At 41.4% G+C, this 24,520-nt stretch overlaps 2 protein-coding genes across 6 annotated transcripts in view; one reads left to right on the plus strand and one right to left on the minus strand.

Moving 5' to 3' along the window:
• Positions 1 to 24,520, plus strand: part of AKAP7 (A-kinase anchoring protein 7) — a 138,184-nt gene that overhangs the window by 67,648 nt on the left and 46,016 nt on the right. For all 5 annotated transcript variants that reach the window (XM_054977122.1, XM_054977031.1, XM_054977209.1 and 2 more), the window contains exons 6-7: positions 4,605 to 4,717; positions 22,050 to 22,197. In XM_054977122.1, the coding sequence (XP_054833097.1) occupies positions 4,605 to 4,717; positions 22,050 to 22,197 (261 nt within the window). The remainder of the gene's footprint in view (positions 1 to 4,604; positions 4,718 to 22,049; positions 22,198 to 24,520) is intronic.
• MSH5 (mutS homolog 5) lies at positions 10,716 to 13,160 on the minus strand. The gene has a single exon (XM_054997404.1). It carries the CDS (start codon positions 13,158 to 13,160, stop codon positions 10,716 to 10,718), a length of 2,445 nt encoding a protein of 814 aa, XP_054853379.1.

Consider the following 24,520-nt stretch of genomic DNA (forward strand, 5'->3'; position numbering starts at 1 on the left):
ACATGCACAGAGTTTAGTTCTTACACTCTTCACAGATACTTAAATTCTTACGTTTAGAGGCTTTTGTTCCCGTGTTTTCCCTAAATATTCTAGTACACTTTCTGTTAGGATTCTCTTTCTCTTTTGGGTTTAAGAAGGCTGGTACCCTCTTTCTAGTACCCCAAACCCTTTCTCTTTAAACTTTTCTAACCACACCCAACAAGGTATCTCCTCACTCTCTAGAGCTACCTCCCTGTTTAACTGAGTAGGGAAAGTCTCCTCTCCTTAGAACATTTCCCCTCTTTGGCCCAAATAGGAGTCTGCACCTACTTCCCAGACTTCCTTGCCAACTTTTCCCCAGTCCTCCTATCAGTGATTAAATGGCTTTCAGTTAGGTCTCCATCTCCCCAACTATTCACACTGGTTTCCCCTCAGCTAGGGCTGAAAACAGATCCTCCTCTTTCCAGCTCATGCTACCCAATCAGATTCCTTGGAGTAGCCTGTCACTCAAAGCTCTCTATATCTGTGAGAGATTAACCCTCAGCTGTTTGTAAAGCACTTCCAGGCTTTTAAAAAGTGCAGTCTGTCACAGGAGGCCATTACAGCTGGCAAAATTGATCCTCATTTTCCAAGGTTGTATTGTGAGAGAATACTGAAGCACACATCATTGTAACAAGTGATATGGATAAACTTGAGTGGTACTTTTTGAGTGGTAGTGTGATGAAAGAAAAGTGGATTTCATACAGAATTGACATGACTCTGCTTTCTGTTCTCTCCTAAATGAAATGTATATTCTTACCCTCAACACTTTCTGCAAACTAATTTGCATGGTGATATGGCATTGCCGAGGCATTTCCTACAGGAATACCTGTAGGAATCTTTCTTCTCTACAAACTACCTGTGAATATTCCTTCATTACAACCTGCCTGCTTCAGTGAAGGAACATGTATCTCCCATTATCTATTTTTCTTAAATGCTTTGAGCTTGTTAGACCCTGCAGCAAGGCTAGGCATTGCAATGGATGTATGATACTGTGTTATTGGTACAGGCCTGTGAGTCCTGAAAGGGCTCAAATAACCTATTTTTACTATAATTAAAACTGGTAGCAAATAAATGTAAATAACACTATTCTTTGACATCTATCATATAGCAGTGTTAATATAAATTGTTGATTTCTTTTTGTCTTAATTTTAAGATACTGCAAACATTTCCTTGAGATGAATTTTTAATATTACAAGCCAAATTTATCTCTATTGCATGCCTCCATGGAGGTTAATGAAGTATGCATGTAGCCCATTATCTTTAATATAAAAGCTGCTTAACAGAAAGCAATTTCCTGAGCTTTGTCATTGTTATTACTCCCCTAGGCTTTATGGATGTAAAAGAAGGGAAGCAAACACATTTATTTTGAAATAAGTTATTATGGTTAGCTTTATTTTCTTTGTGTCAAGGCAGTTTTTTTAAATAACGACAACAACATTTGATTTATATACCGCCCTTCAGGATGACTTAACACCTACTCAGAGCAGTTTACACAGTATGACATTATTATCCCCACAACAAAACACCCTGTGAGGTGGGTGAGGCTGAGAGAGTTAGAAGCTGTGACTGACCCAAGGTCACCCAGCTGGCTTCAAGTGGAGGAGTGGGGAATCAAACCCGGTTCTCCAGATTAGAATCCCGCTCTCTAAAAGCAATCTTTTTCTCAAGTGAGTAATTAGTTGTCAAGCTTTGTACCCTCAAATTGCCTTTTCTACATTGATAGACTGCTTTGGAACCCCAACATATTTGTCACAGATCAAGATGGATAGCCGTGTTAGTCTGTCTGTCTAGCAGTAGAAAAGATCAAGAGTCCAGTAGCACCTATAAGTTAACAGAATTTGTGGTAGGGTATGAGCTTTCATGAGCCACAGCTCACTTCTTCAGGTATAGCTAGAATGTTAGTCCATCTGTCATTATATCTTGGAGAGTGGAGTGATTATTACAGAAGCCGAATGATAATAGCCGGTGAATGACAATGGCAGGCATGATTGAATAGGATGGGGTATGAAAGGGGTTATGGGTGTTGAGAAATCAGCATTGATAATGAGCCGGGAAGCCTTTATCTCAATTCAGTCCAGGGGGGTGCATTGTCTTGATCTTCTTTATCAGTTGCAATTCAGTCTCTTTTTCTAATCTCCCTTTGAAATTTCTCTGCAGGAGAACTGCTACTTTTAGGTCAACAACTATATGTCCTGAAAGGTTAAAATGTTCCCCCACTGGTTTTTGAATATTGTGGTTTCTGATGTCAGACTTATGTCCATTAATCTTTGTCAAAGGGACTGGCCAGTTTGTCCAATGTAGAGAGCGGAGGGGCATTGCTGATACGTGATAGCGTAAATCACATTGGAGAATGAACGGGAGTATGAACCTGAGATGGTATGGCTGATGTTGTTGGGTCTACTGATGTTGCTTGGATCGATATGAGAGCAAAGTTGGCATCTTGGTTTGTTGTAGGGCTTGGTACCAGAGAACATGTTAGTGTTAAGTAATTTTATCATTGTGGGTGAGTAGTTGTTTCAGGTTAGCAGGCTGCCTGTAAGCAAGGTTGGTCCCCCCAGTGCTTGTGTGAGGAAAGTGTCACAATCCAGCATAGCTTGTAGGTCATTAATAATGCATTGGATTGGCTTGAGTTGTGGGCTGTAAGTGACCACCAACGGTGTTCAGTTGTTATTGTCTCTGGGCTTTTATTTGACACAGAGAGCCAGTTTGGTGTAATGGTTAAGAGCGTGGGACTCTAATCTGGAGAGCCAGATTTGATTCCCCACTTCTCCACTTGAAGCCAGCTGGGTGACCTTGGGTTAGTTACTGCTCTCTGGAGCTCTCTCAGCCCCACCCACCTCACAGGGTGTCTTGTGGGGATAATAATAACATACTTTGTAAACCTCTCTGAGTGGGCATTAAGTTGTCCTGAAGGGCAATATATAAATCTGTTGTTGTTGTTATCATCATCATTATTATGCCAGTGTATTACAGATGACGATAGGGCATATTTTAGATTAGATATCACTAGGTGCTGGTCCGTCTCATGGATCCTAATTGTTGCCCCACATGAACTGAGAAGGAATACTGGAAAGTGCACTATACTTCCCTGCAGACCAGGGCCGGCACGCCCATGGAGGCCAGGTAGGCGGTGGCCTTGGGCGCGCGGGCACTGGAGGGGCGCTGGAGGGGGTGTTGGGGGCAGAGGCGCGCACAGCGAAGCTGGCATGACAGGGCCGCCTGTAGCTACTGCTGCAGCCAGCCAGCCAGCCAGCCCCTTGCTGCCGCCGCCGCCGCCGCCACACACCTCAGCTGGGCGCAGCCTCTGTGCGCCGCTCGAGCAGCGGCTCGCGGCTTCTGCGCCCAGCTGGGGCACGCGGCGGCGGCAGCACGGAGCTGGCTGGCTGGCTGCAGCAGCAGCTGTAGCCAGCCACGCCAGCTCAGCTGCGCGCTCCTCCGCCCCAGCCGGGCGCAGAAGCCGTGAGCTGCTGCTGGGGCGGCGCACGGAGCAACCTCCGCGCGCCGCTACAGCAGCAGCCCGCAGCTTCTGCACTCGGCTGGGGCATGTGGCGGCGGCGGCACGGGGCTGCCTGGCTGGCTACAGCTACTGCTGCAGCCAGCCACGCCACCTCAGCTGCGCGCTCCTCCGCCCCAGCCGAACGCAGAAGCTGTGAGCTGCTGCTGGGGCAGCGCACGGATCAGCCTCCACGCGCTGCTCCAGCAGCAGCCCGCAGCTTCTGCGCTCGGCGGTCCGCGCGCAGCTCAGCCCCCCTGTGGTGCGTGATGACGTCTGCGATGATGTCATCACGCCTCCCGTGGGGCGCGTGCGTGCCTGCCGCCGCAGGCGCTGAAACCTCTGGCGCCGGCCCTGCTGCAGACATGCAAGAGGCTTGCCTATAGTATTTTCCCTCACAAAACCTCTTACAACACTATCCGATGCAGTGTTACTCCAGTTTAAGACCATTGGTATCAATGGGCTTAGACTTGAGTAACTGCATAAGATTGCACTGTTAGTTGCTGTTGCTTGGGAGAAGGACGAGAAAAGAGAGTGCTAGAGCTGCCTGTCAACTTGGCTCGAGTGTGGGTTTTTTCTTCTCCCTCTGGGCTTTGCTTTTGCTTTTTCTTCCCAGCAGGAAGCATGGGGGGGGGGGGGTTAGCTGAATATGCAAATGGCAGGTGTGGTCAGGGACAAGATATGTCTACCATGGGGAAACAGAGTAGAATGTACAAGTGCATTATTGTGGGTTAGTATTACAGTGTCTAGAAGTGTGTTGGCTTGAAACACTTTTATGTGGCCAAAACCTGGACAGACAAGAAGTCTGACAAATGGCAAGACAGTTCACTTATGACAGTCTTTTTCTACCACTATAGAATGATGTTGCTAGGATGGGAGTGTAGCATTTATCACAAGATGAACCTGCCCCATTGTCAATGTTGTGTGTCTGGTTAATTGTAGTGAAAAATGTAATGACACAATGTAATTTTTATGAGAATGAAAAAAAGAATAATTCATATTGATTCTTTTCCCATCATGGAAAAGATGTCCTTCATATTTGGGTACATTTTTTGAGTACCTTAGAGTCTCTTTATTTGTCTTTCACTAGAGATTGTGAAGAAAGTATTTCAGGAAAAGGGCATCCTCACGGGAGATGACAAAGCTCTTAAGCCTCACTTGACTTTCATGAAGTTGTCAAAATCCCCCAAACTTCGAAAACAGGTATGGCCACTTCATTTTCCACAAAATTTTATTTGCATATGCATATTGAGCTTTATACCTTTCTTCATACACCTCATGAAATGAATTTGGGTAGTTTTTGTTTACTGTGGTTGTTCCACACAATTGTTTTGCCTAATGTGGAGGTGGAAAGAAAAGCTAGTAAGAAGGTATGGGGAAGAAGCTGAGGAAGAACGGCAAAGGAAGTGGAATTTGATGGGGAGGGGGAGTTACAGTCAGCAGGATAGGAGGGAAGGAAAGCGGAGATATAAGCAGGCTGGAGAGTAGGAAGCAGGAGACAGTCATCAGGGAGAAGCGGCAGCAAACATGGGGCTTGGAAAATAGAAGCCCGAAAGGTGGAGGAAGCAGAGACAGTAGAGATAAGGTACAGCAAAGGGGAGGGAATGGATTTTCCAGTCCTGGCAAATCATCAGAGATGACTCTCTTTAACATTCTAATAATTAACATATACTAAATAAGATTAGGAGAATACCTCAATATAGATGAGCCCTGACCTGGACAGCCCAGGCAAGCTTTATCTCATCAGATCTCTAAAGCTAAGCAGGGTCAGGTTGGCCATGGTTACTAATTGGATGAGAAGACAAGGGTTGCTATGCAGAAGCAGGCAATGGCAAACCACCTCTTTTAGTCTCTTGCCTTGAAAACTCCAGCAAGTGTCACTATAAGCACTCTGCACCATCGCTACAAAGTGTAGAGATGAACTAACTTAAGTGCAGTTTAAACACTTTCTTCCTGCCCTGTTAAAAAACAAGACAAACTGGTAAGCTGTGCAAAATATGCCACTCTGTTTAAGATTGGAGTCAGTCATAATTACCTCGGCCTAGTTTATATGTTATAGCCCTCTTGAGAGCCAGTTTGGTGTAGTGGTTAAGAGCGCAGGACTCTAATCTGGAGAGCTGGGTTTGATTCCCCACTCCTCCACTTGAAGCCAGCTGGGTGACCTTGGGCTAGTCACAACTCCCTGGAGCTCTCTCAACCTCACCCACCTCACAGGGTGTTTGTTGTGGGGATAGTAATGACATACTTTGTAAACCACTCTGAGTAGGCATTAAGTTGTCCTGAAGGGCAGTATATAAATTGAACGTTGTTATTATTATTGAAATAGCCTCTGCATGATAACGCATTTTATGATCTGTTAAAAACACAGTCTTTTTTACAGAAGGGAAGCTTTCACTTAATGGAGGCAAAACGGGAGGGGGAGTTTCCACTTCCAATTCAAGGATACAACAAAGAAGAGAAGAAGTGGAAGAAGCACAATCGTAATCACAATTTACAAGTATATTCCACAATATTACAATTGCAAGCTCCACAATCCTAATACCATAAACGTCCAGAATCACAATCAGAGTAAATCTTTCACTACAGTAGGTGAATATAATGCAAAAGGTTCAAGCCGTAATACATATAGGGCACTTCAAAGCAGTTGGCTGTGTGGAGTACCAGCCAAGAGTCCAATTAAAGACCGATCATGGTCGTATCAAGTAACAGTGTGAATGCGTATACAAAGGGCAGTGCTGCAAGCAGATAATTGGTGAAGTAAGTAGATGGCAACGAGTATGAGCCGGCAGTCTTTCTTCGCTCGTTTCAGACTACAATGTCTTTCTTCAGGCCACCATATCTGGAAATAACAATGCACAATAATAATCAAGGAAAAAATTCCAATCAATTCAATTCCACCTACTGTAGTGAAAGATTTACTCTGATTGTGATTCTGGACGTTTATGGTATTAGGATTGTGGAGCTTGCAATTGTAATATTGTGGAATATACTTGTAAATTGTGATTACGATTGTGCTTCTTCCACTTCTTCTCTTCTTTGTTGTATCCTTCACTTAATGGAGGACTTGCAGTCCTGTTGAGATGTTCTGCATTAGCTGTCCAAGTTCCTTGTTTAAGATGACACAAGCTTAAACTATCAATATATCTAATTCTCAGTGTGACCAGATCTGTGGATACTTAAGTTCAGATATTGGAGCCATGAACAGACAAGGCAGATCTTTCTATGAACCTGAAAAATGCCCCAGGATAGTAGAAAAACCTGAAATTAAAAAATAAATGGGGGGGAAACCACCCCCAATTAATAGAAACAACACCCATAGCTTTAAGAAATAAATGCCCTCAGTGATAGTTGCTACGCACAGCCAGTTCCAGCCTTAGTTTCTGACAGTAAAAGGCAGGGGGCAAGGGCAGGACCTTTTCAAGGGCTATTGTGGCCTTTGAGGGAGGACTTATTGGGGCCAGGGCCAGCAGCAACCATCAGGTGACTTGTTACCACATAACTTGCATAAATCATCCAGGACTGGCTGCTTGTTGCAGTTCAACAGCACCCGCCCCAAAAGACAGTGTAGTCTAGTGGTTAAAATTTCAGCTAATGATCTGGAGGACACAGATTGGAATCCCTACTCTGCTGTGGAAACTCACTTGGTGTCCTTGGGCCAGTCACATACTCCCAGCCTAACCTACCTCACAAGGGTGTTGTAATGGAGTAGAGGAGAATGATATAACATGCTTTGGGTCCCCACTGGGGAGAAAGGCAGGGTATAAATGAAGTAAATAAATAATGATGGGGGAAAGATAAAAAGTTGGTGGGTGGGAAGGAGAGAAGTAGGGACAGTTAAAAATATGGGAGCCACCAGGAAGAAATCATGTAGGAAGGGGATTCAGTGGCAAGCGAGATGCAGGTTCCTCACCATGAAACTGGGCCCAGCTCAGCTCCAACTGCACAATTCGGCCAGAGTTTTCCCGGGGAAGGTTGCCAGAGGGAGGGAAAGGGAGGAAAGTTGAAGACAGTGCAGCTGATAAAGGTAGGTTGGCTGGTAGTTGGGAAAGAGAGAAGGAATCAGGCAAAGAGGAGAGGCTGTGGAGGCTTTCAGGAAAGGGTAAAGAAGAAATACAGAGTGAGGGAGAAAATAAGATGCTTCCCAAGTCCTTGTGAATCACCTGCTTGTCATCACTATATCTAATTCTCAACACAGTCAAATCAGTGGATACTTAAATCTGGAAACTGGGAGCATTGACAGACAAGACGTATGTTTCTACAAACCTAAGAAACATCCCAGGTTACCAGAAAGATCTGAAATAAAAAGAGGGGTTAACCCTCCCTCAGATAATAAAGCAGCATTTGTAGCTCTAAGAAATGAATACCCCAGTGGCTGTTGCTGGTCAACCTCAGTAGTGTTGCCAGCCTTCTAGTCTTGGTTTCTGTCAGTAAAAGTTGTGGGGTGGAGGCAGAGCCCTCTCCCAGGTCCAGGCCAAGCAGCAACAACTGGGCAACTTGCAAATATGTAGGGTTGGCGAGCCCCTGCTCCCAGCCTCCCCCACCACCAGTCACCTAGCCAGCGGGGGAAAAGATGTGTGAAGAGGCCTCCTAGGGTGCACTGTCAGCGTAGTACGATGACGACAGTCCCAGAAGTGACGCTATCAGGCCCCGGGAATGCTCCTGGGGTTCTCATCGGGTTGATTCAGCCCCCAAATCGGCCTGGCACGAAGCCCAGGAGCACTCCCTCAGGGCCTATATGATTACATCACTCCTGGAAGTGATATCATCTCACTGTGCCCGGAGCGTTTGTGTGCTTTGTGGGTAAGGGGACCTGGCAACCCTACTAACCCTACTAATTTGCAGTTTATGCACTTTGCCCAGATACTTTGGTGACTACTAGAGGACAGCAGCAGCAGCCTCAGCACAACTTGTGTGACTTAGCAGGGCTTGCTACTGTACAATTTTTACAACTTGGCCAGACTTTTCCCAGGGACAGGCTGCCAGGGGGAGGGAAGAAAAGAAAACTGAAAGCCAGTATGGTACAGTGGTTGGACTAGGGTCTGAGAGACCTGGGAAACCCAGGTTCAAATCCCTGCTCTGCCATGGACATTTGCTGGGTGGTCTTGGGCCAGTCACACTCTCTCAGCTTAATCTACCTCGCAAGGTTGTTGTGAAGATAAATGTAGGAGAGAATTATGTAAGTGCTTTTGGGCCCCCATAAGGGAGAAATGTGGGGTAAATGAAGTAAATAAATACTAAAGCTGAAGACTAGTGGATGGGGAAGCAGATAACAGAAAGGTTAGTAGGTGAATGGAAAGCAGGGAAACAGGAGAGGATATGAAGGCTGCCAAGAGGGAAGAATGAGAAAATAGTGTGGGGAAGAGCACACTGGAAAAAAATGAAATGATCCTTGCAAGTCTTTGTGTGTTCCCCACATATGTTACACAAAATGCATTTTATATGTTATATAAAATACTCAAATGCTATCATTAATTTAAATGTATGTATGTTAAATTTCAAGCACTCCCAGAATATTAATATTGAAATGTTTCTATAATTGCTGTTACCTTGTTTGATAAGAATTTCCCAACAGTGCTTAGAAAATACTCTCCCAGACTTGTCTCCTGTATAAATAATTCATCTTTTTATGTTGTGTAGCATGTTGTTTGTTGCTGTTCTTTCGGGGTATAATAAATACACAGAAGGCATCAGAAGTTTTAAAATTATGTTTATTACTTTTCAAGATTATGCAACACTAATTTAGTTGAAAAAAATTGACGACAAAGTTTATGAGTAGAAATGAAACAGCAATGTATAAAAATGCAGGAAGCCTCCTCACTTGAATAATGCTGTTATTTAAAAAAAAATTAAATATTTTTGTTTTAATAATTATTATATTAACATTTTGTTACTGATTTAGTTTTATATATCCCTCATATTCTTCTCTTCGCAGAGGTTTCCCAGCTGTCTTCTGCTGTTCCTATACAATTTCCCCATTGCCTGTGTTTCCTTAGGATACAGGTCAAGCTGTACTGTTTCTGTTTCCTGCCTTAATATGCTGAAAGCATCAGGATCTTTATCAGTTTTCTCTATCAGGATGCATCAGCCATCCTTTTCCTTCTGTGCTCCCCCTTTCTTCCTAAAAGAGACATCTAAGAGTCTAACAGTGCAGTCCTATGTACAATTACTATGCTTAGAGTAAAAGTGCAAGACTCTTCTGTTCCTATTTGACCTAGTTCTGACTCCTGACTCCTTATGCTTTAGGAAACCTCAGGGAGAAGAAAGAGGCGACCCTATCCTATTGAACACTATTGTCTCAATGGTAGCAAGCATTCAGTTGCAATTGCCTAAGAATTCATTTTCAACAAACAACATCTAAATGTTTTTAAACATTTGAGGATGTAATGTTTAAGAAGCATATGCTGACTTTAAAATTTAAATCTAGATTTTTTACTGTGCATTTTGACAAATGCACAAATAACAGAAAATAATGTGAAGTAGTAGGTGATATGGTTCCATAGAAAACAGGCTTGTGGCATGTGCATGAAAAACACACCATGTATACAGTCTGCCAAAGGGCTGCCATGACAACAGACTGCATTTTAATTTAAAACCTTTGTAGAGTCCCATCAGCCACTTACATAAATATCTTCAAGCAATGAAAACATCAATTGGTGGAGTCAAGGGAAGTTAACAAACTGGATGATAAAAGGAAGGAAATACTCCCATAACATTAACAGAAAAAGGAACCAAGTTTTTTGTACTCTTTAAATATTTGTGCTTTAAACATACATATAATAATGAATATCAGATTTGAAAAATGTAAGTTTCCCTCTAAACTAATTTGGGATGTGATTTCCTTCTATAAATTACTTTACATTTTATAGCGGGCCTGCCTAGCTTATGATCCGTTAAGCCAAATGGAGTACACCAGCTATGGAGGGTGGCTCCTCAGGGCTAAAGTAAATTTCCTGATTTGACAACTGGCTAGGTAGTGCAATAATAGGGAGAAGCAGGATGTCAAACACCTGACAGAACACAATATACGACTGGTGGGCTGTATTCAGCTAGTGAGTCACAAGTTTCATAAGCCGGATTGGCATCTGTAGAAGAATTCACTTGAGAATGGAGCAGAGTTTATTTTGAATGTGATAACTAGCTAAAGCACAAACCTTTTTCTTTCTGTGCAGTAGTTCAGTATAAGCATTGCCTTTTTAATAGGTTAGAGAATGGAAGATGCTGATGGCAGCACTTCTTGATTCATGAACTCCTTTAAATCCAATTGAGGGTCATCAAGATTGAGGGAAAGGAATCTATCTACAAGAGATTTGCAACTTTCTAACTGTTTCTCTTTAGAAGAATGGTCAATACGTCTGATAGGTTCTCCATTGCGGAGCAGCTCTGATACTTCTACTCCTCGAGCAATCACTTGCGGAGGCATGCCTGCCAAAGCTGCAATATTGGCTGCATGGCTGACCATAGAGACACCTTCTTTGATCTGATAGAAAAACACAAGCTCATCTCCATCTTGGTGGGTGTCCATGGTCAGGTATTGCACAAGATGGGTGTCTGGCAGGAGCCTCAGCTGTATCAGGCTATGGAAGTTAGTGGCAACAAAAATGTGTGGGCACTGAGTTCCTTGTCTTATCCAGTGCCTTAGCACTGCAGCCAGAAGAGAAAGGCCATCCATTGTGTTTGTACCTTTGCCAAATTCATCAATGAGCACCAAGGATCTTTCAGTGGCATTGTTCACAGCCTTGGCTACTTGGTTAAGATCAATCATGAAAGTGGACAGTCCAAGAGATACTGACTCTCTACTGTGGATTCTTGTGTAGATTCCGTCCACTGCCCCTATCTCAGCCTCAGCAGCAGGAACATAGCTGCCAATCAGAGCCATATACGTGATAAGGCCTACTTGTTTTAAATATATACTCTTTCCAGATGAATTGGGTCCTGTAAGGATCTTGATCCGGCCAGAAGTTTCACTGCTGTGCACTGAATTGGGAACAAAAGTTTTTGCACAGAGCTCCATCAGTGGATGTCTTCCATCTTTAATACGGATGATCTGGGAGTGAGAAAAGCGAGGTCTGGTATATCCATTCTCTCGAGCCATCACTGTCAAGGACAGGAGAACATCCAGGTGTGCTACATATTCAATCACATTGTTAAGAACAGTAGACTTTTCCAGTATCTTAGTCTGTAACTGGTACATGAGTAGTGTTTCCTGATCTCTTATCTCACAATGCAGGTCACCAAGAATGCTGTCTAGTTCTTTGGTCCTGGTACTTCTGTAATGCAATTTTTCCTCTGATAAGAACATGAAGTCCAGACCCTCAATCTCAAAGTCGCTCTTATCCACCATTGTGGGCAGCTGTGGAATGGAGAGCAAGAACCCTATCAAGGGAATATAAATGACACTACAGGATGGAATCCGATTATCTAGATCCTGCAGTTCTTTTCGGGCCACATCAGTGAGGAAGTCTGAGAGCCCTATTAGCTTTCGTTTCTTTTCATCAATGATGGGATCTACATGCGGTCTGACGCTGAAATGATTTTCTGAGACACTAGCTTCAAAATCCACCACTTTGCTGATTAGACTGGCAATGTAGTGCAGATCATCAGTGAAGACCTGAGAAATAGTCTGGAAAAGCTCAATGGTGCTGGGTAGGGAGCGACATGTATCTCTGAGGCATATGGCACTATAAACAGTTTTATACAGTGCCTGCCAGTCACTTACTTTTGTGTTAGAAAGAGCCATTCTTCTAAGAATCATAGGTACATTTTTAATATTTTTGAGGCACTCTTGTAAGGTCAGAACTGTTTCATGGTTCCGAGCTAACAAGAAAAACTCAATTACATCAAGGCGTTTGTTCAGCTCTGTCACATTACGGGTGGGCCTCATCAGCCAGAGTCTCATCAGCTTTTCTCCCCACTTGCACCTACAATGATTCAAAACTCCATATAAACTGAGACCTTCTTTTTTCCCACTCGCATGTTTATATACGGAAGGATGAATTTCGCTTTTAAATATCTGCAGTACGCAGTAAGTGTCTTGATCAACATGTACAATATCTGTTAATACAAATTTTTTAAATGCCAGAATGGGAACTCCAACATCACCATCTTCCAGTTCAACTCCAACCCTTCTCCTGTCGAGAAACTTTAACAGTCCCCCTATTGCTCGTATGACAAGTGGACTCTCAAAAGGTACAATGGAAGACAAATAGAGGATTTTCTCAGCTGCTGTCATGTGAGAGGGAATGAAGGGAAACTGCTTAGACAGAATCCTTTGCTTGCTTACTTCTAAACCAAAATCTGTATTTGGATAGAAGACAACCTCTGGTTTTCCATTTTCCTGCTTGCCTCCCACAGTGGCACTTACATTGTTTAAGAATTTGGCTAAGGTGTGGTCTTGCTTAGCACTACTTAATATGCATTGGGGAAGAACCTCATCAATTACCTTGTGAAGGAGTTTAAGGTCTTCGTTGTCTGGTATGCCAGACATGAAGTAGATTGAGCAGTCTTCAGTGTCATAATAAGTTATCCCCAGCTCCCCAGCAAACCATAGTACACACATGTAAATCTCAGTCTGCCCTTCATCATCATATTCAGAGAGAGGCATTGGTGGAGGCTGGCAGTGGGTGGGAAGAGTAGCTGTGGAACTCATTTTTTTAACAATTCTGTGTTGTACGGCTGTGTAAACAAGAATATTTTGTTAGCAATTTCTCACGTGATACATCTTTCTTTAAAAGTAATTGCCCTCTTTTGGATCAGTCATCTCTTCACATCAATGTCAATTGATTGTATATCCATCCACACTATGGATTAGAGTAGAATTGTGTTACTATATGGATTCCTAACCTTTTGAACAAAAAGTGTGTACACAAGCTGTTTCTGTTTCTAACAAAATAGTAAAGAGTCCAGTAGCACCTTTAAGACTAATCAACTTTACTGTAGCATTAACTTTCGAGAACTACGGTTCTCTTCGTCAGATGCATGGAGAGTAAGAAGAAAGTGGCCAGATATATATAGGTGGTGAGGGGAGCGGAGAGTAGATGCAAATCAGTTTACTTCTGGATTTGACTCAGTCAGACTTGGATTGAAGAGGGACTATGAATGGTTATCTCATTATCAGAAGTAACTGATTTCATTAACAGAAGCAAACTGATCTCATTATCAGAAGTAAACAGATTTGCATCTACTCCCCCATCCCCTCACCACCTATATATATCTGGCCAGTTTCTTCTTACTCTCCATGCATCTGACAAAGAGAACCGTGGTTCTCGAAAGTTTTTGCTACTGTAAAGTTGGTTAGTCTTAAAGGTGCTACTGGACTCTTTACTATTTTGCTACTACAGACTAAAATGGCTAACTCCTCTGTTTCTAACAGGCACTGAATGTATCTGGTTATTAGTAACGGTACTAAGGCAAGAATTGGAATTCCAGCTAGAACTTGTGTCTTGGTTGAAGACAGTAGAAGATTTTAAGCCTACTGATTTTAGAGGACCAGTTCTCATGTAGAACTCTTCCTCTGCTGCCTCTAACTTGCTTATATTTAGTATCACAAAAGTGCCTCTTAAATAAACATTACAAAACTAATTCACTCAATCACACAGTCACCTCTTTTCAGTGTTTCAGGCTCTCTGTGTGTATTTTAGGTATGTGAGAGATAATAAAGGGTCACATAGACTGTATAAAAAAGACAATGGTGTGTGTGTATATATATATTAAAAAGAGGTCAAGCGGCATTATATGTATGTTGCAGCAGTGGGTGATAAACACTGACACCTCAGCATATCAGTCTCCCCTCCCTTCCTTCTTTGCAACCAACATTGTGGAAAGCAGCTTCCCTAACCAACAAAAAATAATTTTCAGAACTACTTTAGAAAAGGAACTGCTTCTAGAGAATCAGTAAGGCGATTAGACTACCAAAATTCAATGAGGAAACTATGACATTTACAGAAATTAAATGGGTCTTCTCAGAGTGTGAAGTGGGAGATCCTTACCTGAACTATTTTGTTTAAGACTGTAATTTCAAATGGTCACTGTTTGAAGTGCTCAAAGAAGAGAGTCTAGAAAAAAATTAATATTATTCATAACAAGTGGATGGATAGGATAAGATTCTATATTACTAATATTATCCATCCCTATTAGCCTTAAAGGTAATGAAAGATCATAGAATCATAGGGTTGGAAAGTATCTCTATGGTCATCTAGTCCAACCCCCTACACAGTGCAGGACATTCACAACTATCCCCCCCCCCAACTACCCCAGTGACCCCTGCTTCATGCCTAGAAGATGGCAAAACACCTCCAGGATCCCTAGCGAAACTGGCCTGTGGAAAATTGCTACCTGATCCCAAGATGATGATCGACATTACCCTGAGCATGTAAGAAGGGCCACAAGAACTAAGCACTGATCAGATTCTGTATTGCTAATTCTGTATTGCTAATCTCTATTAGCCTTGGAGGCAATGAAGGCAGTTTTTTAAAACAGCTTCAGGCATGACTTTAAATCTGTAGGATATTGAGTTGAATGTTGATACTAGACCATATGCTAGAAATTTTAGGTAATATTTATTTAAAATATTTATGAACCACTTTTCCTCAATATGTAGATACAAGAAGATTAACAAGATACTCTACAGCGTGGAGATTAATAAAATCACAAACCATACAGCACATTGCTGCACTACAATAAAATGCAGTGTCAATCCAAATCAAACAACTACAGCATAGTAATAAAGTTAACTGCAAGTACTTTGAAATACAGATTACATGCCTTCCTCAATATGGGCAAGTAGGAGGAAGATCTCACATCCTTTGAAAGCCTGTCTCAGAGCATTGGAGCCAACACTGATGAAACCCTGGAACAGGCTGCCACAGATTGAACTTTCCTGTGAGCAGGAACAAAAAAGAGAAGTTGATAAAAACATAATACCTGGCACACAGACTAATGTTGTACCTGTGATATGCTCTGTGTGTAAACCCATAAAATTCATCCTGGTTGTGTGACAGTGATCTGAATTTGTAAGTATCAGCTCAGTCATTTATAAGCAGGTCTTAGACCAATTTATAGAAAAATATTACCCCTGGTTTAAAAGCAACCCCCAAAATCATGATCATGAATCATCCTCAACTGAAAATTGAATGCTTTTATTAACCTTCTTACTGCCTATTTTCTGACATAATTCAACAGACTATATTTGGCTATCTCTGTGTGTAAAGTGCCATCAAGTAATCAGTCACTTATGGTGACCCCAGCAAGGGGTTTTCAAGGCAAGTGAGAAGCAGAAGTGGTTTTATATTTGGCTATAGGTTGCTGTAAAATAGGGCCAAAGCTAAAATGTGGACTTTACTGTTGCATTATGTTAACTGTTGTGTTTGTTTTCTTTAGAAATGTCACCATCCTAGAATATGGAAGTGTTTCTCAATCATATCTATTTTTTAAATATGTGTATTTCTAGTATCCTTAGGCTTATCGGATGACTCCTTTATACTAAGTAAGAAATGATCCTCCAACAAGACAAATCTCATCACTTAAAGAATGGTAGGATACAAAGCCTTGATTTCAGAAGAAAATCAGCCTATGTTTTATATGATGTAAAAGCCTTGCTGTGATTATAGTAAAGCTTTTGACTTTGTGGATCATGAAAAGCTATGGAGAGTCTTAAAAGAAACGAGGGTGCCACAACATGTGATTGTTTTGATGTGCAACCTGTACTCTGGACAAAAGGCTACTGTTAGGAAAGAATATGGGGAAACAGAATGGTTTTCAATTATCAAAGGTATCAGACAAGGATTCATATTATCTCCCTACCTGTTCAACTTCTGTCCAGAGCAAATCATAAGGAAAGATGGATTGGACCTAGAAGAAGGTGGAGTAAAAATTCGTGGAAGGTACATCAACAATTTGAGATATGCACATGATACCACATTACTGTCACAAAATAGTAAAGACTTGAAACGATTACTGATGAAAGTTAAAGGAAAAAGCACCAGAGAAGGATTACATCTGAACATCAAGAAGATAAAAGTAATGACTGCTGAGGAATCACACAATTTTAAAGTTGACAATGAGGAAATTAAAATTGTTCAAGATTTTCTATTCCTTGGCTCAATCATCAACCAAAAGGGAGACTGCAATCAAGAAATCAGAAGAAGATTGAGACTTGGAAGAGCAACTGTGATGAAACTAGAAAAGATCCTTAAAGATAAAGATGTCTCTCTAGGAACCAAGATCAATATAATCCAACTATGGAACATCCATATATCACTTTGTATGGTAATCCATACATTACTATGTATGGATGTGAAAACTGGACAATGAAGAAAACAGACAGGAAGAAAATTTATTCCTTTTAAATGTGGTGCTGGAGGAGAGTTTTGCAGATACCATGGATGGCCAAAAAGACAAATAAGTGGGCTCTAGAACAAATCAAGCCTGAATTCTCCCTAGAAGATAAAATGACAAAACTGAGGCTATTGTACTTTGGTCACATCATGAGAAGACAGATTCTCTGAAAAAGTCGATAATGCTAGGAAAAGTGGAAGGCAGTAAGAAAAGAGGAAGACCTAAAATGAGATGGCTTGACTCAATATAAGAAGCCACATCCTTCAGTTTGCAAGATCTGAGCAAGTATGTTAATGATAGGACCTTTTGGAGGTCTTTCATTCATAGGGTTGTCATAGGTTGGAGGCAACTTGATGGCACATAACACAACACACATTTGACTTTGATTTCTGAGACTCTAGGGAACACTGCACTTACCTTCCCATGCTGACTTGCTTTAAACACGAGGTTTTTAAAAAGTAGTAAAGATTTAGCTCTTCTAATTGATGACATAGGAATGATCCTGTTTTGCTGATCTCTTCTTTCTCCTTGATTTATCCTGCCTTCCTTCCCTGATAGATAGATATAGATGTGGATATCTTTTAAATTTTCACATAGTGACAGCATGTTTCATTCCCCCCTGCCCCTGGATACACAATGTATAATTATCTCCCCACAGACACTATTTTGTCTCTGTCTTTTAACCAGAATAGTCTGCTATACTCTTTCTCTTTTAGTTTCCACATTCTCAAGGGCATCACACTGATGTACCAAGTTCCATTTTCTCTAGGCAGCTCCTCAGTATTCCTCCATTTCAGCCTCTCAGACTGAAGAGAGGTTTCACTAGCAGGCCACACTAGAAACAGATGTAGAGGTTGACATAACAGATCTTAGGGATTGTTTAGAATGTCATGTAAATACTTTAGTTTAATCACCAGTTTGTGAATATAATGAATAGGGTTGTTGACCTTAAATTAAAAACTGTTTCTTTGTTTCTTGGTCAATTAATTTTTAGTTAATTTATCTAGAATAACATAGGAGTATAAAAGTACCCTTTAAAGGACTGCTTCACTGATGTGAAGAGTGAAACAGGTTCACATCTGTTTTTCCACAGAAACATCCCATCCCCTTTCCTAGGCAGATAAAAACGGCTAAGTATGTGCTTCCCAGCTAGAAGCAGATCCTTCTCATGTTGTCTGTTGCTGGACTGTACCATTTCACATTACTGGGGGGAGGTTGAATGCTGAAAGCTCCCACACGTAAAATGCTCCCTATGAACACAAAGCCAGCATGTCAAAAGGAAGATTCCAAGCTTTGGTTCCAGAGACTTCATACATACAGTCCTGAAAACAGTCATATAATCTTTTCAAATTCAGAAAGTCTTGTGAGGCTTATGATTAGATGTCACTTCAGCATGGAATAATCACGTTATACTTTCTTAATGACTGACTGTGTAACAGGGTACCATGCAGGTATTATTTGTACTTTTAGCCTCTGTGTTATATATGAGAAGCAAGTGGTGCACACAGTTCATGTGATTTACCACTAGATGTCAGTACAATTTCAATAATTAGAAAAAAATAAAATAACATTTTGGACAGTGATGAAATCTAGTTTTAAAAGTTTTACGACCACATTCTGTGATAATTGCTTAGTCCTTACAGTAGTATCCATTAAACTTCCTCAGAGTAAATAAATGTCTGCTTTTTTAAAAAAGTGTGATTACTCTTGCTACTGATTGAAGCATACTATAACGAGAATTTAAAGGAACTGATAATATCTTTCTGTTTTTTACCTTTTTCTGTTAAGCAGTAAAACAAAATTTACCTTCATGTATACCTAAATGTTGAAGGAAAATACATGATAAAGTGTTTCCACATTCTCAAATAAAGTATAAAACTATACAAATAATGATTGAGACATTTGCTTAGTAATAATAATGATTGAATCTTTCATTTGCTTTTAGAATTTTAGAATAATTATTGAAATGCAACATTTCATATATAATGTAACATGCTTAATATAAATAAATTTAATCTCAGTGTGGCCAAATCTGTGGATAGTTGCATTCAGAGATTGGAGCCATGAGTAGCCAAGACAGAATGTTCTACAAATCTGAAAAATGCCACAGGTTTACAGAAAAATCTGAATTAAAAAAAATAGTGGGAGGGTTAACTCCCTCCCTAATAATAGAAGCAGCGCCTGTCGCTTTAAGAAACAGTTGCCCTCTTTGAACATTGGTAGGCAACGATAATAGTGTTGCTGGCCTTCAAGACCTGATTTCTGTTAGTAAAAGGCATGGGGTAAGGCAGGGCCCTTTACAGGGCCGTTTTTGCCTTTGAGGATGGACTCATCAGGACCAGGTCCAACAGCAACCACTTGGCTACTTGCCACCGTGTGACTTGCATGACTTACAGCTTGTTAATGTTCAGCTGTAGCCACCCCATGAATGTCAGTGTGATATAGTGGTTAGAGTATTAGTTGCATCACCACTTGGCCATGGAAGCTTACAGGAACAGTTACACATTCTAAGCCTACGTTACTATAATGATTTGCTCAGTTTGATATAACCTTTGCCTTTGGACTTTTAATCCAGCTCCTCCTTACTTTACCTTAACTCAGGAGGGCTCTGATCACAACCCACACTGTTTCTGTTTCCTCTCATGAAGACCTTCTCCACTTTACCCAGGCTTATACCTCAAGAACACCTCGATTTTTGTTTGTGTGACCTATATATTGCTGCCTCCTCTTCTGCTTAACTGGTATTGCAGGAAGGCTTTGTTATAGATGGTAATGTGACATAAGGGCCAGCACATGGGGGTGGCTGTGAAGTAAAAAAGAGATCTCTTTTTCTTAAACAAAAGAATTTATTTGTAACTGTATAAACATGATGGTTGCAGAATTTTGATAAGCGTATTGATTTCAGAATAGTTCTTAGCTTGGTGGTTTCAAAGACAGTTATATATTTACAAAACCAGTCACACACAATAATTTTCCGCACAAGTCTTCACTAACAGAAAAAAAAATCATCTAATGCACCCAGACATAGATTCTCACAAGACTTTCCACACATCTTGCCTAGATAAATCTCTCAATCTCAAATCTCTATATACACAAACTCTGTCAGGCACACACACAATTTGCCTGGCTTAAACAGAATTAGGCTCTCAAGCTTCCACACAGCTTGCCTGATTTAGCCAGAATCTTTTTTCTGAGGAACACAGAGTTTCATTGAACTTGGCAGAATAAATACTTTCAGAAACACAAAGTTCAGGATCCAGACAGGTTGCCTGACTTAACTAGAATAACCTCTCTCTAAGATATACAAAGGATGACTGAAAAACTTTCCCTCAACACTGAGCAAAAACTGCAGTTCACTCTGCCCCCTAGGGTAAAGCTACAGTCCAATCAGAATGGATTACATTCCATCCACCCACCCAACCCCCCTCCTGTCCTCAGAGGCCTACATTTAAACTCATGGCATTTTTTTAAAAAAAACCACACTGTTCAAACTGCTTTATTTGCAAAACATGACACCTCACAAGGTTATTATGAAGATAAAATGGAGAAGAGAATGATGTAAGCTGCTTTGATTCCCCATTGGGGAGAATAACAGTGTGTAAATAAAGTAAATAAATAATAAATATAGCCAAAGATGGGGGCAGATAATAAGTGGGTGGGTGGGTGAAAAGGAAGCAAGGTGATGATATAGGAGTTGCCAGGAAGAAGGTGATGGCACATACCTGACGTTGAGCCTAGTCTGGCCTAGTGCTCCTAAAGGAGTATACTGATTGGTCACAGGCAGAGCCAGAGGACATGTGATCAACTTAACCTGTTTAACTTTTTAGACACACTTGTGCCTTGAACATCATACTGCAGCATTGAAATAGGCCAATTGGCTTGGATTACCATATATGGAATAGGCTGCCTTCAGTATAAAGGGGGCAGCAGCTTTGTTTTCTGTGAGGAACCTGAGGTAACTTCCTTTGTGTTAAGAACCTATTCCTCCCTTTATTGCAATAAAGACTTTCTGTACTCCTTCTACTCCACCTGCCTTCTCCTTAAATGGGCCAGGAGTGGGTGGGGCCCTATTTGGGCTAACAAAGGGAAAATGAAATAGTGTGGGGGGAGGGATGCAGAGCAGAGTGAAGTGCCCCCCACAAGCTCTTGTGAGTTTTACTATTATGCAATTTGTCCCAGGCCAGAAACTGGCTCTGTGCAACTGGGCCTGGGCAGGGACCACACAACTGGCCCATAATTTTCCTGATTAGAGGCTGGCGAAGAGGGGGGAGGAGATAGGGTTGCCAGGTCCCTCTCCCCTCCCACCAGGAGAATAGGGTATCTGGCACTTACTTAGTGTCCTGCACAAGATTATCCTTCGTGCGCGTGCCCCGGGGTTGATGTGATATCACTTCCATCCCCAGACGAAGCACGGAAGCGCTTCTGCATCCAGCGCAGCAACAACACCTGAAGTGACCTCCCCGCGCCTCCAGGGAGCACGCACACAGCGCATGTTCCCTGGGTCCCTGCCAGTGACAGGCAACCTCCAGGGGGCTTGCCACCTCCTGCCAAACACTGGGCGATTGGTGGGTGAGGGGGCAAATCCCCAGGAGTTTGCCCACCACTGGCGGGCACCTGGGAAACCGAGGAGGGAAAGTTAAAGATTGCGGGGGAAGTAAATGTAGGGTGGCTGGTGGGTGGGAAGGAAAGAAGGAAGCAGGAGAGGGAGAGAGGCTGTTGGGGATTTCAGTAGAGGAAAAGTGGAAATAGTGGGGGAGGAAAAAATGAGGTACCTCCTGCAAGTCCTTGCAGGCCCCTGCTAATATGTAGCTAATAGACAAAACCAATAACATTTTGCCATAGCAGTGGTTATATTACAAAAATGAGATTGCACCAATGTTGACTGTGTATGAATGCATTATACTGGTAGGCATCCATGAAACTGATCCATGATTTTTAACATTTCCATTCCTGGATCTGCGGTACTGTTATCAAAAGGTACAGCAGAGTGCATACACTGCTGCAGCAAAAGTGAAATTAGCCAACAATAAAGCAGTGTAATTTTAAAATGTCATATTCTTGAAATATTGCTCAGTAGGAATATAGGAAAGGAATATTAAAATTGAGACACTTCAATGTTCAATGAAAGTGCTGCACTACTATTGTTATTCCTGAAACTAATAAGAAGAAGTTTGACCCTGTGCTTTTCCTTGAATATTTGAAGGGAGTGAAAACAATTGATCCAGCTTTATATGACAGTTTCAAGAGCCATTATTTTGGAGATGAACTCCTAAATCGTCTAGATCTGTGTTCGATGATGAAAAAAAAGCAGCCTAATGGCTACTATCACTGTGAATCCTCTATTACTGTTGGTAAGTATGTTATATAATGTTTGCTTGAAATGGAAAGTATTTTCTGACTCTTTTCTTAAGAATGGAGCATAAGATGTCAACTGATTTCCTTGAGAGTTCTGCATACAAATAATATCCAAGAACACAGCCTTCACAAATTAGGCCTCTGGGCTGGGCTTTGAAGATTGTTCATATAAGGCCCATTCCCTAATATTAGGCTTTTAAAAAAGTTAAACTACATGGAAAACAGTGGGCACTGTTTGAATTTATAATTACAAGGACTGTACATTTTTAATCAATTTGATCTGTTGATGAATCAACAAATGATTTGATTGCAGATTCACATGACTTCTCTAGTGGATTAATTAGACATAGTAAGATTGAAGGACACATTGCCATGCAAAATATGACTACATCCCTCCTTGCTGTGCCAGATTTGGAGGAAAAGATCTTGAAGATGGCTTTTACTATTTATATCCAAGCTAGCTGATATTTTGCTTTTAATTATGATTTTCTAGTAATCAGAAGGCAACTGAAACCGACAAGGCTCAGTAACACCAATGGCAATCATTCTTTTGAATCTGGATCTCTATCCTTTACCCACCAGTATACTGTGAAGATAGGAATTTTGTTTCAGACTACCAGTGAAGTATTCATCAGGCAAAGATTAGGGGCCAGGTCACAGCTTCTAAAACAGCTACATAGCATGGGCTGAGGAATACAAACATCTGGTCAGAAAGAGGAGTTTAGGCAGCGAAGTCCAGGCAACGACTGAAAACTTTTACAGGTGACTCTACAGCTCCACTCCTTCATGGAGCACCAAAGAGGTTTAATTCTAGCTGGACGTGGATACCAGGCCTTTCCCTAAGAACAGACTTCTACTCAAATTTGTCAGAATCTTTATTCCTGGGGTTCTGGGAATACAGTGACCCAAAGCCCAAGACATGGCCTCTGGTTCTCAAGATACAGCAGGGGCAGTTGGTATGGCTCCTTTGTTAGTTTCTCAGAATCCCCCTTGGGTTTGTTTTGTCCTAAATCCAATGCATACTAGAGCTTGGAGGCCCTTGTGTGGACGCAAAGAACCTGGTGACTACCTCTTCAAAAGATAAGCCTTTTTATTGGAGCTCTGGGAAACACAAAAATCTTCCAGAGTCCCATATTTCCGTGCACAGTCCTTTCTTGGGCTTTTGCAGTAAGTCGCAGTACTCTGAGAGCACAAAAGTATATTAATAGATTTCAGTTATTCTTTTTGTTTTCTAGATTGTGAGAGTTTGTTTAGCAAGAAGTAACAACTGTTCAGTGTTTAGCAAGGTATATTTTCATCAGTTTAACAATAAAGAAAAGAGTTAATTAAAAATAAACCTTTTAATATGAGAAAAACAAATTAACCAAATGTGTACACACCATATGTGACATTCTAATTTTCAAACTGACTTTGAGCAAGAGGAACCTCTATTCAGCTTAACTTTGTTATTGCAGAAGATCTGTACATGTTCTCTGTTATGATCACAGTGGAAGCAAATAGATCAGAGGAGTTAGCTGTGTTAGTCTGTAGTTGCCAAACAGTAAAGAGTCCAGTAGCACCTTCCAGTGGAAGGAAAAGTTCCCAGGATCCAGTACCAAACTTTTAAGAGCCAACCCTATGAGAACTTAGGCTACAGAGAGCCATGATAGAGTTTTATAAAATTAAACATGGGGTGAAGAAAGTGAATTGACGGAGCTTTTTCTCCTTCTCCCATAATGCTAGAACTTGGGGGCACCCAATGGAATTGTTGGGGGAAAGGTTCATAACAGACAAATGGAAATACTTCTTTACTCAATGAGTAATTAAACTGCAGAATTCACTGCCAGGGGAATTAGTGATGGTTAGAAGCATAGAAAGCTTTAAAGGGGGTTAGATTCATGGAGGAGTGGTCCATCAGTGGCTACTGGCCATGGTGACTGAAGGGAGCCTCCATATCCAAAGGCAACACATCTCTGAATACCAGTGCTGGGAGGCAGCAGTAGGGGAGAGCCTTGGCCTCTAACCCCTGTTTCCCGTCCAGGAAAACTGGTTGGCCACTGTGTTGAACAGGAGGCAACCCAAACATTAATAAAGAAGTTAAACCATTCAACAGCAGCAAGTAGTACAAAACAGAACATCAAAACAATATATAAGATTATGAAAACAGAGCAGATAGAGTGTAAACAGAAGTCCTACTGAATCAGCTTTGTAGGAATGTAGAAATTTTGTTTAGGTCATCTCTGTACACATTTTGTTTTAAACATCTCTCTATAGTTTTGATTTTAGTCTAAATACTGGAAATTTCATATAAAATAACATATAATTACAGGTAAGTCGATG

This window comes from Eublepharis macularius, chromosome 1 (assembly GCF_028583425.1).
Source record: "Eublepharis macularius isolate TG4126 chromosome 1, MPM_Emac_v1.0, whole genome shotgun sequence".
NCBI classification, from domain to species: Eukaryota; Metazoa; Chordata; class Lepidosauria; order Squamata; family Eublepharidae; genus Eublepharis; species Eublepharis macularius.